The following is an 18,312-nucleotide window of genomic DNA, read 5'->3' as shown; positions in this document are numbered from 1 at the left end:
ACACACACACACACACACGCACACGCACGCACACGCACGCACACACACATAATATGGTGGAGCCATGAGAAAATACCCTCCTCTCACCAGTGAGTCATCCACTCCAACAGATGGTGGGAGAGAAAGCAGTGACAGCAGTAAAACACCTGAGGTGTGACAAAGAAGCCATCAGTAGTGTTTATATATAACTAGCACAGTGGTATCGTGTGTGTGTGTGTGTGTGTGTGTGTGTGTGTGTGTGTGTGTGTGTGTGTGTGTGTGTGTGTGTGTGTGTGTGTGTGTGTGTGTGTGTGTGTGTGTGTGTGTGTGCGCGTGTGCGTGTGTGTAGCAGGTAGACACACAGGCCCGCAGCCAGATGAAGAGCCACGGTAACGTTCAGATGATTCCTGGCTCTGTTTTCTGTGTAAAGGTCACCGTCTGGCTAACAAGCCGAGAAGGATTCAACACAGAGTTACACTTGTCATGTATATTTGCTCTATTTGCTTATCAGTCACAGTCTCCGAGGGCTTCACAACTCCCACGCCAGAAAACTGTGACCAAAGAAATTACAGCATGGTACATTAAATTATCAATGAGAAGCAGGAGAAAAAGCTCATTAAGCTGCCCTGAACTAGGGAAAAGCTCAGGAGGCACATTTACACCTACAAGAGGTTTGAAGCCCAAAAAATACAGGACACGTTTTATCTGAAAATATATACGACACACATTATTTATGGCATTTATGTACACGAGAAACATATTAAGGCCAAATAAACAGATGGTTATAACTGTTTTGGGCTAATCTATTGTATTAATACCTAATAACTAGTATCAATATCAAAACTGCTGCACTTCCAGTATTCCAATATTTTTATGAATTAGTCCTAATTATGGATTTGAATCATTACAAACTAAGGACGGGCATTTCAAGCAAAAGTGCTATTCAAAATTCATTCAGAACTTTTCAGTTATTGATGGATTGTTAATCTGGATTAACTGGCAGCAACGTGTTCTTCTTATATTCTTTATTGCCGGTTAGCAGACAGCTTTTAGGTGTGTTAGCGCCACCTTCTGATGGGAGACATTACAACCAGGCACTGGTACAACCAGGGGAAATTAGGAATACGGATTTTTTTTTTTTTTTTTTTTTCATATTATGAGGACTATTCAAATACTCAAAAAACATGCCCCACCCCTATTCCAAACATGCTTTAAGTCCTCTATCAGCAGGTAACCACAGGGTCATTTCCTGTTGGGCTTTGGGTGACTCCATACGGTCTGCGGAGAGTTCACATAAAGCAGATGTAGCAACACGGATGCTTTTACATTTGATCCAAAATGAAATTTGAGTAACTAAAGTAATTTGAGATGACGAAAGAAAAAGCGTCAGTCACAGTCAGCAATCCAACTCCAGTATGAACTCCATTAGAGCCAATGGCGTCGGAGCGCTGCACATCTGTGTGGAGCGCCTCTCGGCCAAGAAACAGAGAAATGCTGAGAACGAGTTAAAGTCATAAAAGTGCAGATCTATTTTTGAGCAATAGAAATGTTTCAGCTGCACGCATCAGCCAGGAAACACGGGAAACAACAGATTTCTGTGAGGAAGTGTGACACAAAGAGCTGCAATGATTAGTTGATTAATCGATTACACGATCGACAGAAAATCAATCAGCAATTCACTTCAATCTATTATAGAGCACTAAATCACAACATGAGGCATCTCAGGGCAATTATCATAAAAAGGTCCTTGTGACATCATAGTGAGGAACACAGCAATTCAACAATTCCCATATGAGCGACGATTTTCTGGGTTCTTGTTAACAGAGTCTCTTTTATTTGTTGACTGTTGGTCAGGACAATATGAGGCTGCACCTCGAGCGTTGGGAAACACTGGTGTCGACACTTTTAAACATTTTCAAGACCAAACAGCAAAAGGGTTAAATTAGAAAATAATCATCAGATTAATTGATGATGAAAACAATCGCTAATTGCAGCCCAACTGATAAAGATGGTTGACTTGAGCATGTGATCATTTATAGAGTTGAGAGAGTGGAAGAGACGAGCAGCAGTGGCTGATGGGTAAAAGAAGCTGCCTCAACAGTTCCAGCAAAAGAACAAACTTAGAAGGAAACGTTAATACGAAATGTTCAGCGGTTGGACCGACACATGTTCTATTTAACGCTCATTTTACCACCAACAACATTTCATGTTTGTCTCTGGCCTTTCTAATGGAGGAATTCAACGTCTCTTCTACATTACAATAGAGCTGCTTTGTGGTTCTCTAATCATTTCCCAGTCACCTAATGCAGGTCATTATATAGTGTAAAACATTATTGCCCTCTTAATTATCTGGACCATCGACTGGCCTACTCAAGCACCAGCCTTCTTTAATGAGTACTTGTGTCCAATACACAGAATCCTCTTAGATTCAATTAGGCTTTGAGCGAGTCACTCACAGAAGCCATTAGCCGACTGAAGAGGCAGATTCCTCAGGGGAAAGATCCACAGGTACCACCCCCCCTTTTTCATTAATGCCTTGGTCCTTTTCAGCACCATGGTAACAAGCATCAGTTTGATCACCCCCTGGAGAGCAAGGTGGGAATCCCCTGAATTTATTTTATTTTTATTTTATTTCACTCTATTAATCCCCGAGGGGAAATTTCTAAAAAAGGTTTACTGAAAACATATCTGTATCAATTCAACCGGCAACCAGCAATGATGTCATCAACCATCAGTGACGTCATCGTTGGTTTGTGAACGTTATGAATCCTCCAGTTCAGATTCTGTCCGTCACCATCTTTGCTAGTTCGGAGCGGTTTGGAGCAGGAAGTGACCATATTTGGACAAGCTGAGGGAGGAGCCAGCGGTGGATCTGACCGATCTGATTGGAAACCTGACGATACTATGTCTCGCCCACCGATAGCTGTAACCTGACTGCACCACAGGCCTGTCAATCAAACAGACACGCCCCCAAAAACAGGTCTTTTTGAATCTTCTTTTCTAATGAATGAGGGATTATTTTCAGATGGACCTCCAGAAAACTAATAAGAAGGAGTGACTTCAGCTAACAACACCGAGATAACTGATGGACATATTTTATTCACTTTGGATTTGATGAGAGAAGTTGAATGGGAGTCTATGGAGCCGGAGGCTTTTTGGAGCCGACCTCTAGTGGCACTCAATGGTATTGCAGCTTAGTTACGCAACTTCCACTTTTATATAGAGTTAATGGTTAAATTGCATTATGTCAAATGTAATACAAGACATCAGGCTAAAACAATTTAATAATATCATGCAACTCAGTGATTAAACAGCCACAAACCACAAACAAGTTTTACACATTTGTGGATATAGCCTTCCAGTTTAAAGGTCTCTAATACACACACACACACACACACACACACACACACACACACACACACACACACACACACACACACACACACACACACACACACACACAGACCCCCTGTGGTGTTTACAGGGTGTTTCCAGAGTTCAGAGTGCAGCCCATGTGTTAACTGTGGCTCTGGCACTTTTTACAAGAGTCCAATCACGTTCCCATTCACACAGGGACGGGAGGCACATTGACAGCAGAGCAGGTCTGGACCAGACTGAGCAGCAATCAGCTTTCACTCCTCGTCTGTAACCATGGAAACCAACAATTGAAGCCTTCAGATGTAAAACTGCGCAGGTCTGTTTCAACTTCCTGTATGTATAAAATTATTTTTTAGATTCTGGTGAATTTGAATCTTTTTAAAGAAAACATCAACTGTTTTCAAACGCAGTCTAGACCTCAGGTTTTTTGGGGTTGGTTTTTTTTATGTTTGTGTGGTTTGATGTCCACTATCAATGTTTTCATTCATATTTTCTGTTTTATTTTTTTTATTTTTGTTAGTTTCATTGTTCATATAACCACACAAACAATAATTTTAACACTATTTAATCACTGTTTTATTTCAGAGGGAATGACATTAACATCTTGAACACTGTAGATACTTAAATGTTTACAAGAACACACTGCAGAGGGTGGAAACATATGCAATGTCTCCATATCTTCTTATTTTAATGCTTTAATACATGAACCAGTGTCTTCTAACAGACATTATAGCCTCAGCTAATCTACACTGCCCGTCCTTCAATGAACTTTTTAATCAAACACACGATGGCACAAAACTCAACAAGAGCAGCAGAGACACAAGACACCTTCCAAACAATGACACTATAAAAGTAGATAAAGCGACCAGCACCGGATCATTCAGCTGTTTCAGAAAAGATGACATACATTAAACTATATGAAGAATCCTGTTTAATGGTAAACAGTCTCTAATCAGTTGACGTGTATGCAAGACTGCTACTCAGCATTTTAACATTTAATGCTCATCAGTCAGCTCTCCTACCAAGGAAGGACACACTAAATAACACAGCCCTGGTTTTCATTAGAGACGAGGAAAACTAGCTCCGCTCACCTTATCCATTAAGCTAATCACAAAATCACGACAAGATTTTCTGGCTGAACCACACAGCTTGACCTTATGGCCTTCTGTAATGTGGATACCAACTCGCCAGTTATTTTGCTGTACTTTCAGTGAACGCCGTCTCCTCTTTTAAAAATGGGACAACATTGGGGACATTTTTTGAAGGAAGACAACTTTCAGGTTCAATCTGTCTTCCTTCTTAAAAGAAAAAAGTGTTCAGCAGACACCAGCATAATGACTGACAGCTTGATGTTTGGTGTATAATTGCTTTACAACTGTGCTCAGCTTCAGTGTTCATGGTGCGACAGATGCTTCTCTTGAGTGGTTGATTGATTGGTTCAAATCTTATCAGAGTGATATAACTTTCTCTGTTTGTGTAGTCTGGTCTGCCTGTGGGGTCCCCCAGGGGTCCACACTTGATCCTTTGTGGTTTTTAATTCATATGGCTCTGGAGGTAATGTACTATAGAAACTGAAAACAACAGCCATTAAAAAATACATTTCTTTTCACTGTTATGCAGATGATGCTCAGTTATATCTGTCTCCAGCAGACCTTTCACATCACTTACAACCTGCTATGCTGATACATACGACACAGTAACTTTAATGTTAAATACAGATAAAGCTGAAATGATCCTCTTTGCCCCAAAGGCATATAGGGAATTCATAAAGTAGTACTTTGTAGGTGATTCTAGTTCCTGACGTTGACTTTTCAACCATTGGTCAGCTCGTGTCTGATTGATAGGATTTGATTTTCTTTCTTTCATAACAGGGATGCAAAAACTATAATTCATGCTTTTGTGTACAGTCAAATGTGTGATTGTAGATTTTTAGTCAGTGCCCTGCTATGGTTTCTTCTTATAAGCCTTTTTTTTGTCTGTTCACAGGAAGGTCTCAGACCTCCCAGGAGCTGCTACTCCATTCGGTCCTTCAGATACACTTGTGATTTCTTTAAATAGTTCGCTTTGTTCCCTGATTTCAAAAAAAATAAACAGCCATTTTCCTTTACTGACTGCCGTCCTTTCCAATGAATACTCTCTCCAAGAAGTGAACACAACATCTGGTCCATTGAGCAAAAGGAAAAAAAAATTCAGACATTTGAGCAAAGTGCTTCAATAATTAAGCAGCATCTCCTCATTGTTACAGCTACATGAAGACGTTAGCGATGTAGCTAGTTGTATCCTAACCAAACCCACAGGGAGAACACACACACACACACACACACACACACACACACACACACACACACACACACACACACACACACACACACACACACACACACACACACACACACACACACACACACACACACACACACACACAGTGAAAACGACCTTTCACAGCAGAAATAACTGAAAAACAAAAACAGATCTTGATAACACAGCATGTGGTATTTCTAAGTAGGTTTTTAAAAATAAAGACCTCAATATTAATTGTGTGACTTGAATTGCTCTCATCTATTATAGTTATAATCTATTACAGATTGATTATCCCTGAGTTTATTGCTAATTTTTGGACCTTTGAAACTTGCTGTGCATCATATTTAGTATAAATGCAGCAGAATGACACACACTACTGCTTTGCCTTTGAATTCAGTAAAACAGGATTATAAATCCAAAGTTTTTTCAACAGTGCAATTCTTTTCGTTCTGTAAATTAAAGTCCTTCTGCTGTGGAAGCTTTTTTTTTCTGTCTGGACAACAATCTTAAAACCATTAAGGGAAATTGTCAGCTACAAAGGATGAACTCCAAGGTCCAAATCAGTTCCCATATTTCAGTTTAGTGAGTGAAGAAAGAGGTCAGCCATGTAGTTTGTCTGGAGCCAAATTCAATTAAACAAGCTTTTTATTTATCCTTTTTTGGCTGAAACTGCTGCAATCCGAATAATGAGTAATAATAAGTATTGATGAGTAAGACACACATCACGTCCCAACAGAGCAGGATGGTGCAACAGGGCTGACCAGGAATCACCTGAATGGTACGTACCGGTGGATTTCCATTTTGGAGACCAGCACACATCTCTGACTGAGGAGGAAGCTGGAGGCTGTAGACTGTGGACCAGTAGACTGTGGACCAGTAGACTGGATCTGCATGGCTCCACAGCCTGCTGAAGAAAGCCCTCTCCCACCGCGGGGTCTCGTCTCCCCAAAGTAATCTCTGCTTTCTCTGCTTCTCTACCAAACAGCTGTCTTCATCAACAGAATTAGGGTGCAAGCCACCCCCTCCCCTTTCCACCCCCCCTCTCCTCAAAGCCCCCGTAATCACGATGATACGGTGATTCCTTCCTTATTCATACATGCAATATCAGCACGTCACTCGTCGTCCGTACAGTGAGCCAGCTGTGTTCTTCCCATGGCAGCCGCACCAGCCAGCAAACACACGCACACGCACACGGTTCAGTCTTGGCTTTTCGCCGCCGTGGCGACAGCAGGGGTATCCAGGCAACAGGCTCCTGCTCCCGCACAGCCGCTCTGACGCTCTCTGGGCTCCGTGGCGGAGGCTGCTGAGGGGAAATCACCGCGGTGTTATCAAGCAGCTCGGAGCGACTCAACTCAGGAGGGTTCAAGTGAGGGTGGGGGGGGTGTCCTCTTCGTCTTCTGCTCTCTCGCTCCCCTCGCTGCCTCTGCTACATCTATCTGCTACCTTTTGTCTCTCACTTGATGTCTCCCCGTTTCATCCGCCTCCTCCCTCCCAGCTCCTCTCTGCTGTTATCTGTGCGAGTCTCTCTCTTTGTAACTCGCCACACACCCACCCGACTCCTCTCTCACTCGCTCCAAAATAAATATGCTGAGGAGAGTCGAGGAGATTGAGCAGCCAGAATTAGTGATGTTTGGCGGCACCGGAACGAGGATTAGTCGAGCGTTTCCCGGCATCTGACTAACGCACAGTCCCGACAGGAAGGATTCTCCTTTTCACAGCAACACATTCACTCTGTAAATATGGTGGATGTGTGCGAGCACCATACTGAGGGCCTGCTCCGGTGCAACTGCTTCATTTCCATTCTTTCCGTTTCAGCTGTTATCAGCATTGTGCAGAGTAATGGCACCCATCAGAGCACTGCAAACGAACAGAGTCAATAATGAACTGGAACGCTACGAGGCTGCGTAACAACGGGCATCATTGTGCTCAGTGGAGCTTCATGTGAAACCAGAATCAAAAGCAGTGTTCAATGTATTCTTCAGATAGAGGATCTTGTGCAGCCAGGCAAGGCAAGTTTTTATGTAGAGCACATTTCAACGACAAGGCAATTCAAAGTGCTTCACAGAAAACCACGAAAAGCATCAAAACATAAGGCAAAAGAAAAGGACATTTAAAAACAATGAAGAAGACATACAGTAGAAATAGAACCAAAGATCTGGGCTGAACTTCACTCTACTGCAACCCTGACTGGTTGCTATGCCAACATTTATGGTAACTTCTGAGCAAGCTGGCATTTTTTTCTATCTGTTGTGTTTTGTTTTGTGTATGTAAAAGAGTCTGCAGAAAAATTATATTTATTAAAGCTTTACTTGTCAGCTTAAAGCCTAATCATACTGCAACAATACCAACGGAGCAGCTCGTGTCCTGTTTATTAAGCCGGTTGTCATTGTGGAGCGGCCAGGTGATGTGAAGGTGACATGTATTAATTACTGAGGTGATGAAGAGCGATGCCACTGCCATCCTGGATGGGTGTGACGTGATCAGATACAAACAAACATGTTCACCGTCCTCCACCGTACATTTGAATAAACAAATTCTCGAAAGAAAAAATATGATATGATTTGTCGACTTTCTCTAGAATGAAACCGAAGTGTTTTCTGGTCTGATGCCCCAAACAGGACGCAGAGAGACGTAACGTCACCTTTCTACTAAAACCATTACAATTCAGTGAAGTAAAACAAATTATTTTATGAATCCAAGTTAGACTTGAGCAAAAGTAATGACTTGGTTAGGTTGATGGTTTGAGCTAAAATAAGTACTTGGGGGTCAGATAAATATTGTAGTTCGGTTTAAATCGACAACTTCTTTACAAATCTGGGATCCTTAGCATATAAGTGAATCTTCTTTTCTAATGAATGAGGGATTATTTTCAGATGGACCTCCAGAAAACTAATAAGAAGGAGTGACTTTAGCTAACAACACTGAGATAACTGATGGACACATTTTATTCACTTTGGATTTGATGAGAGAAGTTGAATGGGAGTCTATGGAGCCGGAGGCTTTTTGGAGCCGACCTCTAGTGGCACTCGCTGGTATTGCAGCTGAAGACACTTCTGCATCTGAACCATTTTTCAGACCTGAAGCTACGAACACTTTTATAAACAGTCTGTGGTTTTATATCCAGTCTGTGGTTTTATATCCAGTCTGTGTTTTATATCCAGTCTGTAGTTTTATATCCAGTCTGTAGTTTTATATCCAGTCTGTGTTTTATATCCAGTCTATAGTTTTATATCCAGTCTGTAGTTTTATATCCAGTCTGTGTTTTATATCCAGTCTGTGGTTTTATATCCAGTCTGTGTTTTATATCCAGTCTATAGTTTTATATCCAGTCTGTAGTTTTATATCCAGTCTGTGTTTTATATCCAGTCTGTGGTTTTATATCCAGTCTGTGTTTTATATCCAGTCTGTAGTTTTATATCCAGTCTGTAGTTTTATATCCAGTATGTAATTTTATATCCAGTCTGTAGTTTTATATCCAGTAGGAAGTTTTATATCCAGTCTGTAGTTTTATATCCAGTCTGTAGTTTTATATCCAGTCTGTAATTTTATATCCAGTCTGTAGTTTTATATCCAGTAGGAAGTTTTATATCCAGTCTGTAGTTTTATATCCAGTCTGTGATTAAAACCAAGAACAGATCAATCAAGACAAACAGCAAACAACTACCTCACAAGACAGTTGTGGGTTCAGTGATAAGTCTTTCAACACATCTCTAACATGTTCATGATCCTTTGCAATAAACATATTACTGAATGAAGTAAGAAAGAGCAGCTTCGTTATAAATTCCCCACTTCTTTTTAGAGAACACAATTCTTCGTCTTGTCCAATCATGAACACAATTTCAATTTCGCTGTAGCTTCCTCTGCAGCTGCTGCTGACAAAGGATCAACTTGTTGAACACATGTTTTTCTCTCCCGGGTTTGAATTCTACTTGTGATTCACCCTGAAGGCAACAAACCAATTCAAAGGTGGATGTAATTACTACAAGTGTTGAAAATAAAGGGCTTTGTTTCGATGTTCCCTTTGGACAGCTGGCTCGACAGGCATGAAATCAGCCCCAATCAAGCGGTGCATTTCAGCATGTATAAAGGCTGACGTGTTTTTTGCTTTCAGGGAAGGACACAGAATACAGCAAACACACTGGAGCACACAGAGCTGCGAGGGAAGGCTGTCCCCAACTCTGGGAGGTCGGAACAAAAAGGGCTGCAGGAGAGATACGTATTAGTGTCTTTGTTCTGCACATTAGCACACATGCTGACGCTGAGGGTTCAACACACCACCATACTGAGTGACACATGGACCCACATACACACAACACACTCTGATCTAAAGGAAATCCTCATCAAGCACAGTGGGAACAACAGCTACACCAAAAGGATAAAACCAGCTGTGCAGCAATGGAAGATCATCATGACTGAATACAAACTCTGCTGACTGATCCTCCGTCTCCCATCAGATTCAGAAAGAAATGATGATATATGATTATATACAATTACTGGTGTGGCTCCACAATGGAGCTGCCAAACAAATGGACAGAAGTATTAATGGGGCTAAAAAGGCCGGGAGAGGCAGCATGAGTCAGAATCTGTCGAAACACTGCGAACACATCAGGAGCTATCAGAGACACAAAGAGGGATGAAGGAGGAAGAGGAGAGAGCAGGGAGAGGCACCTGGAAGAGGAGAGAGAAGAGGAGGAGAGGAGAGGAGAGGAGAGGAGAGGAGAGGAGAGGAGAGGAGAGGAGAGGAGAGGAGAGGAGAGGAGAGGAGAGGAGAGGAGAGGAGAGGAGAGGAGAGGAGAGGAGAGGAGAGGAGAGGAGAGAGGGAGGAGAGGAGAGGTGGGAGGGGAGGAGGGAGGAGAGGAGAGGAGAGGTGGGAGGGGAGGAGGGAGGAGAGGAGAGGGGGAGGAAAGGAGAGGAGAGGAGATGAGGGAGGAGAGCTGTAACCTGACTGCACCACAGGCCTGTCAATCAAACAGACACACCCCCAAAAACAGGTCTTTTTGAATCTTCTTTTCTAATGAATGAGGGATTATTTTCAGATTATCCAATCTTGTGGCTGCGCTCCCATTCTGGTCTGGATATTTACCCAACTTTACTTTGATGGCACCTTTCATACAAGCTCGTTCCAACATAGTTAATATTTGCACAAAGGAAGCTGAACATAATCGTATCTTAACACTGGCTGATTACCAGTCACACGGTGGACACGGAAGACTTTATTATTGCGCATACAGATTTCCCTCCAACGAGGAGAGAGGAAGAGGAACAGGTGAGGAGAGCAAGGATGGACGAGGTATGAAGAAGTTCTGTTAGTAGGAACAGCAGAAGAACGAGAGGGAAGTTAGCGGCACGTCCTTTCTGCTCCGAGGACCTGATTACATTTCAGGTTGTGTCATGCAGGAGGCTGCAGGGCTCAAATGACACGGACACACACATCAACACACACACCAACACACACCAGACACACATCAGACACACACAAACACACACCAAGAAAAGAAAGTGAGCTGAGAAAGATGAACTGTTGCAGTGTCAGGCGGCTTGCAGGGAGGCTGATAGCATGCAGGGACACTAGACCGGGCAGGAATACAGCACAGCATCAAGGACACCAAGCAAACAGATAGATGGAGTGAGAAGGGAGGAGAGGACGGATAAGGAAGAGATGGAGAAGAATAAAAAAGAAACCACATGAAGAGGAAGAAAGCTGGAGCGAAGAGTTCATGCATCAGAGAGAATGTTGCTGAACCCCAGATGGCTGATGTTCGGTGTTGGACCGGGACAAAAACACCAAGACACAAAACCAGATCAGGTGACGGCGAGGTCAAACACACTGTGAAGCTCTGTTTGCTTCATGTCATTTACAAAAAGCGTCTGACCCCACAACACGCCCTCCTGGTGAAACACAGGCGTGGACGTCTCTCAGGGGACATGCATAACTAATACACTCCATATCAGGTGGCAGACAGGTGCACCGGGACGGCGGAGAGGCGTGTCCTAGGACAGCTCTCAGTGGGGACAATGGTGCATTTAATTCTCAACAAAGGGATCCTCACAGGAAGTCATACTGTTCTCACACTGCCTTCCAACGGACTGAGAGATTCTGATTACTGCCGAGACGGCAAAACTGACCAGAGTACAGCAGAAAAAAGCAGCTCGTGTCCTTTCGGAGCCCCCAGGGGATGTTCAGGATCATCTTACATGAGGAGGAACACCTGAAACAGATGGCGCGCTGCACGGGCAGTTTTTCCACTTGTTTTAAATTCTTCATCTGAAGCTCGCCCTCAGAACACAGCTGAGTACAAACCCTGACTTTGACTGAAGTATAGCAATGACCTCCAAAAAACAAGAAAAAAAAAATGCTGCCTTTACTCTTATCCTCATTTTCCTGCTCTGAAGTGTTTTATTTTGCTGTCAGCAGTGTGACATTTGGCTCAACACCTCACCTGCCAGCGGTGACATCATGTCGGCTAACAGGTGCGTCAAGCATGATGATTCACGTGAGAAAGGGAAGAATCTCAGTGAAGACCTGCGCTGAACAGAAAGCATGTGATCTGTTTAACTCCAGACTACAGACCTCCAACTGGGACAGCATGATGGGGTCAGAGGTCCTCATGCATCAGAGTGGATCTTTCCTCAGCCTCATTTTCGATGTGCGACAGGTATGAAAAACGGAGAAGGAAATCGAATAACCAGCATATTGTAACTTTAACAGAGCATTTGGAGGATTGCAGGTTAAAACTACTCCGTTTAAGTTTCCCTGTAAGCGACTCAGTCTGTTATCTTATTAATTAAACCAGAAGTTTCCCTGCTGTGTCAAACTGCCTGACACCAAACACAGCAACCAATAAAACACTTTGATCACACCTGATAAAACTATATAAACATCTGATATTCAAAAGCTTTTATAGTTAGTACAATGTGATTATGAAATAAAAAAAATATAGCTGCAAGCAGGTTCAAGCCCTTTTGTGCTAAACAGAAAGAAGCTTGTTTAGCTAAAAGTAAAGCTGGTTGAATGTAGACATCTACCGAGGTTTCACATTTTTCACTTTTTGACTATAGCGCCACCATCTTGCTAAATGTAATCACTACTACAGTGTCCGTTCAAAACAGCCTGTTTGCTAGTATGATTGGCTGACTTGTGGCGTTGCTGTACAGCTTTCTAGAGAGCAGCTTCACGGAGGTGAAGTCACGCTCAACTAGGTCGCAAGACGTTTTCCACAAATGGAATATTATCATTTAATCCTGGAGATGGAGAGGTTCACTGATGGCGTGGGATGAATCTCAAAAAGGGGGACCACGGCCAACAGGGTTTGAACCCAATTACAGCAAAAGATATGAACTGTGTGTAACTAGTCTGAGGTGACAACAGAACAGAACCATCTTACTTGAAACGTCTGACTGAAATCACAACCTACATCAGCTGCCTGGGCGGGACAGGGGCCCAACTCAGCGCCGCTGTAATCCGACCTGCTCGACTTCTGTTCTCCAGGCGGGACAATTATATCATTGTTGCCGAGTGAACTGGAGTCGGACAGCAGGTGACGTGCAGACAGAAGACGTCACACTGAACAACCTGAATCCCAAATACAGCTGCGTGACTTCCACCTCTTACAGAGACGCTCTGGATGTGAAGTGTACGTTACTGATGGCCATTTAATCACAGAAGGCTAAAAACACTTTCATACAACTGCGAGCACAAAGTTGAAAGGAGATCAACTTTATTTACTTATTTATGAAACAAAGGCGATAATATAACGTGGCAAATAGACTGAAGGTTCTGACTGAGCAGCTGATCCATCACAGTGCTCACTGATGTGACAGCAGATTTTGCTAACTGAAGGGAAACCATCGCAGAGACATAAAGCACCTCTCATCATCACCACAAACACACACTTCACAACAACCCCCATAAATATACAGTATATATATATATATATATTTATATTTAATATGTATCCTCTGCTGCACAAAGTGCTTTCGGGAACATAACAGCGGCTCCTGAGGCAGCGGAGGAGAAAAGTGCGTCGTCACCTACTGGAGAGACGAATCCTGTCGTGTAACTGAGCCTGAAACTTCCCCTGATTGGACTCTGAGGACTTTAACAGCCACTGCACTTCTATAAATATAAAGGCTTCTAATGGCGAGAGAGGCTCTTTGAGACAGGGTCTGCAAATAATGAATGAATAGGCGGATGGCGCTAAAAGCTAAAGCGAGTTTCTCGGCTGAGCGAGCCGAGAGGTCGCAGAGATGAACAATGGTACCAAAAGCAGGCAGATGTACAGAAAGACTCCTCGGTCACCAGGCTGCTTCTCAGATACCGTCAATGCTAAACCTATTTTACAGGTGATAATACCAGAGGTAAATGAAAGTATCTAATACAGACGATTAAGCTGCTTTCGTTTGAGAGTGCGATCAGCCGCGATCTTTTGACCCTAACATCCTACAGTAGCTCCTCTGCTCGTGAAACTTACGAGTCCCGGGTCATCGTGGCGTCGGTAACGGGTCAATCCGGCACCGCCACCCAGAAAAAGAAGCTGATGCTGGAAGAGTTTGGTTGAATTTGTCAAGTGTTCACTTTCTCCAGAGACTGACTGACTGAGCAGCTGCTTGGCTGGAGGAACAACTGACTGCAGGGGAACGTGAACTTGCATTTAGACAGACAGTGACACGAAGAGGGCCCTCCCCCCCCACCGGAGCAGGGACTAAAGTGGAGCGGCTGGGTGGGCTTATGTGTGTGTGGGGGGGGGGGGAGGTGCAATGAGTCTACAGTTGGGGGCTGAAAGAATATCTTTCTCCAAAAATAGATATTCTGACCTGCACACGTCATCAGCCTGGAATATGTGGGAGGTGGTTGGAGCCCCGCCCATCCAGGGTTTATTCATTCTGAAGAGGAAACATGTCACCAAGAAATCAGGGACGTCATCTGTGTTCCAGCAGAGGGCCACCAATGTGTTTAATCAACTTTTAAAACATTCCTATCAGGCTAATCAAGGTCATTTTCTAGCAGAACCAGCAGTGATGTCTGACGTATCCGAGCGACAACCATTAGTGAGGTCATCAACCAGCAGTGAGGTCATCAACCATCAGTGAGGTCATCAACCAGCAGTGATGTCATCAACCATTAGTGAGGTCATCAACTATCAGTGAGGTCATCAACCGTCAGTGATGTCATCAACCGTCAGTGAGGTCATCAACCATCAGTGATGTCATCAACCGTCAGTGAGGTCATCAACCATCAGTGAGGTCATCAACCAGCAGTGACGTCATCAACCACCAGTGAGGTCATCAACCATCAGTGATGTCATTAACTATCAGTGAGGTCATCAACCAGCAGTGACGTCATCGACCAGCAGTGACATCATCAACCATCAGTGAGGTCATCAACTATCAGTGAGGTCATCAACCATCAGTGAGGTCATCAACCATCAGTGATGTCATCGTTGGTTTGTGAACGTTATGAAGCCTCCAGTTCAGATTCTGTCCGTCACCATCTTGCTAGTTCGGAGCGGTTTGGAGCAGGAAGTGACCATATTTGGACGAGCTGGGGGAGGAGCCAGCGGTGGATCTGACTCATTTGATTGGAAACCTGACGATACTACGTCCCGCCCACCGATAGCTGTAACCTGACTGCACCACAGGCCTGTCAATCAAACATATACGCCCCCAATCTTTTTCAAAATTGTGAATCTTCTTTTCTAATGAATGAGGGATTATTTTCAGGCTGTAATGCAAACAAATCCCACTCAAGTGTGATTGGTCAATACTACAAACGGACAATGAATGGAAACCAGAACATTTTGAAAGCTACAACCATGTTTATAGAGATGACACACACTACAACTACAACCTGAACCATCTTTTTATGCTTCAAATCCATCTTCTTCAGATTAACAGAAAGGCTGTCGATGTTCTGCTTCTCCTGCAAACCTCAGTTGAAAGTTAGTGATGCATAAATGAAGTAAGGACCCTTAAAGGCCATCGGCATGAGTGTGTATGAGTCATCTCAGCCTTGAATCGGTGCACACTGCTCCGTTTGTGGCCTGGTTGCACTTAAATACAGGATTGATTAGAAAGCAACAGGATCAATGGACCTGCAGGAATAGAAGGGCTGAGCTCTCAGGCCTCCCACAGGGACAGGACCACAGATTGAACCACTCAAAGGACCGCTTCTATGGACAACTCTCCAAGGGTGTCAGGTCAATATGAAACCTATTCACGTTCCTTCAGAGAGTACCATGTGTGTCATGGGTGGAGATGTAGGAGGAGTCTGTGGAGAGTCTGTGGGAGGAGTCTGGGGAGTATGTGGGAGGAGTCTGTGGGGAGTCTGTGGGAGGAGCCTGTGGGGGTCTGTGGGAGGAGTCTGTGGGAGGAGCCTGTGGGGGTCTGTGGCAGGAGTCTGTGGGAGGAGCCTGTGGGGGCGTGATCCCACATATCGGACTTTTCATGAACATCTTGTTTATTACTAACATTCAGGGATCAGCGAGATAAGCCCAGAACTCTTCACACATGGCCTCGACCCTAATAGGATATGCAGGTTGGATAGTTCACATAAAAGGCACCATGGAGGTCAAAGGTCAAATGTATCCCGTGTCTGTCTTCCTTACGGAGCCGGAGGCGGACATGTTTACTGGCGCGACCCACTGCTACAGTATGTCAGCTCCTAAATAGCTCGAGCTGTCTGCACATTCCCATCACGGGGTTTCACACTTCTGTCACCAAAGACCAGAATAGATCCATCGAGGTCCGTGTGGACTTCAGTTCACTGTTTCAGTCCAGTCACAAAAAGTTATGTGATTTCAGGGAAGATGGTCTTTCTTGAAGCGCTGCAACACCTCTTCAGTCCATTAACAAAGTCCTGAATTAAACCTATTCAGCAGAAGCTTAGTAGTGAAGCTCCAACCTGCAGGGAGACAACATCCCAGTGGTTTGAGGAACAGGAGGGCTACTGGCATGTCTACTTATAATATATACAAATAATATGTATTCATATTATATGGGAGGGAGGGAGAGAGGAAGTGGAAGGAAGGAAGGAAGGAAGGAAGGGAGGGAGGGAGGGAGGGGAAGGGAGGAGGGAGGGAGGGAGAGAGAAGGAAGGGACGGAGGGAGGGAGGGAGAGAGGGAAGGAAGGAGGTCAGAGGGAGGGAGGGAGGGAGTGCAAGGAAGGGACGGAGGGAGGGAGGAAGTGGAAGGAAGGGAGGGAGGGTGGAAGAGGGAGGGAGGGAGAGAGGAAGTGGAAGGAAGGGAGGGAGGGTCGGAGGGAGGGAGGGAGTGGAAGGAAGGGACGGAGGGAGGGAGGGAGGGAGAGATGAAGTGGAAGGAAGGGAGGGAGGGTCGGAGGGAGGGAGGGAGGGAAGAAAGGGAAGGAAGGGAGGGAGGGTGGAAGAGGGAGGGAGTCGGAGGGAGGGAGTGGAAGGAAGGGACGGAGGGAGGGAGGGAGAGACGAAGTGGAAGGAAGGGAGGGAGGGTGGAAGAGGGAGGGAGTCGGAGGGAGGGAGTGGAAGGAATGGAGGGATGAAGTGGAAGGGAGGGAGGGAGGGAAGGGAAACCAGAATTATCCGTGGCAGTAAACAGAGAAAGAGCCAATGTATCACTTCTTTGAAAGCCCCTCCCCCCCAAACACACTCTCCTTTCAGTATCTCACCCCCTTGTCAGTATCTCATTCATCTCCCCCCTCCAGCGGAATCTCATCCGTCTCCCCCCTCCAGCCCCCCCCTTGTCGGTATCTCATCCGTCTCCCCCCTCCACCCCCCTTGTCGGTATCTCATTCGTCTCCCCCTCCACCCCCCTTGTCGGTATCTCATTCGTCTCCCCCCTCCACCCCCTTATCGGTATCTCATTCGTCTCCCCCTCCACTCCCCCCTTGTCGGTATCTCATTGTTCCCCCTCCCCCCTTGTCAGTATCTCATCCGTCTCCCCCTCCACTCCCCCCTTGTCGGTGTCTCATTCATCCCCCTCCACTCTCCCCTTGTCGGTGTCTCATCCGTCTCCCCCTCCAGTCCTCCCCCTTGTCGGTATCTCATTGTCCCCCCTCTTGTCAGTATCTCATCCGTCTCCCCCCTCCACTCCCCCTTGTCAGTGTCTCATTCGTCTCCCCCCTCCAGCCCATCCCCCCCGTTGGTATCTCCTCCTTTCCTACTCCTGCATCCTGAACTCTTTCACTCTCTCTTCCTGGTTCTCTGCATTCATCGTCTCCCCTCTCGTCTCCTCAGCTCACCTCTCATGCTAATGGACATTGATGCGGTCTCCATGGTGATCGTTCCGCTGAAGAGGAACGGCCGATCAGGGAGAGTAACGTGTGAATGTTTGCACATGCTTGTGTTTGAGGAATAAACACCGTCTCCAAGTGTCCTTCTCATCTTTGAATCAATTTCAAATTGAATTTTCAGGACCATTAAAAGCAGAAGCTGCCACATGTTACAAACATCTGGCATTATGGCCCTTGAACTCATTCTTATAAAAACAGAGTATCTATTTTAAACTCAGCTCACTGCGCAAGCACACGTGCACGAGCGTGCACACATGGGGGGCGGACAGCTCGTTTCTCTACTTGTAACCACTGCTTCTAGTAGGGCGATATTTCTACTGATTTAATGTAATAAAGTTCATCAGAGAATTCTGTTGTTTTTCATTGCTAGTTTTGTTTTATTGATCTTA

General features: G+C 44.7%; 1 protein-coding gene across 5 annotated transcripts in view; it reads right to left on the bottom strand.

The window, feature by feature from the left end:
* The window catches only part of enah (ENAH actin regulator), a 125,291-nt gene that overhangs the window by 71,519 nt on the left and 35,460 nt on the right, over positions 1 to 18,312 (bottom strand). For 3 of the 5 annotated variants that reach the window (XM_069708574.1, XM_069708578.1, XM_069708579.1), the window contains exon 1: positions 6,445 to 6,658. The exons of 1 other annotated variant lie outside the window; for it this stretch is intronic. In XM_069708574.1, coding sequence (XP_069564675.1) covers positions 6,445 to 6,551 — 107 coding nt within the window. In that variant the 5' untranslated portion in view covers positions 6,552 to 6,658. Of the gene's footprint in view, positions 1 to 6,444; positions 6,659 to 14,129; positions 14,285 to 18,312 lie in introns of those variants that run through there. One more of the 5 variants, XM_069708575.1, reaches the window with a different exon arrangement.

This window comes from Brachyistius frenatus, unplaced genomic scaffold (genome assembly GCF_029030835.1).
Source record: "Brachyistius frenatus isolate BFR_SWC_R1_liver_20210118 unplaced genomic scaffold, ASM2903083v1 Contig_76, whole genome shotgun sequence".
Classification (NCBI taxonomy): domain Eukaryota; kingdom Metazoa; phylum Chordata; class Actinopteri; family Embiotocidae; genus Brachyistius; species Brachyistius frenatus.
Note: the sequence above shows the minus strand (reverse complement) of the source record. Positions and strands in the feature narration are given on the sequence as shown.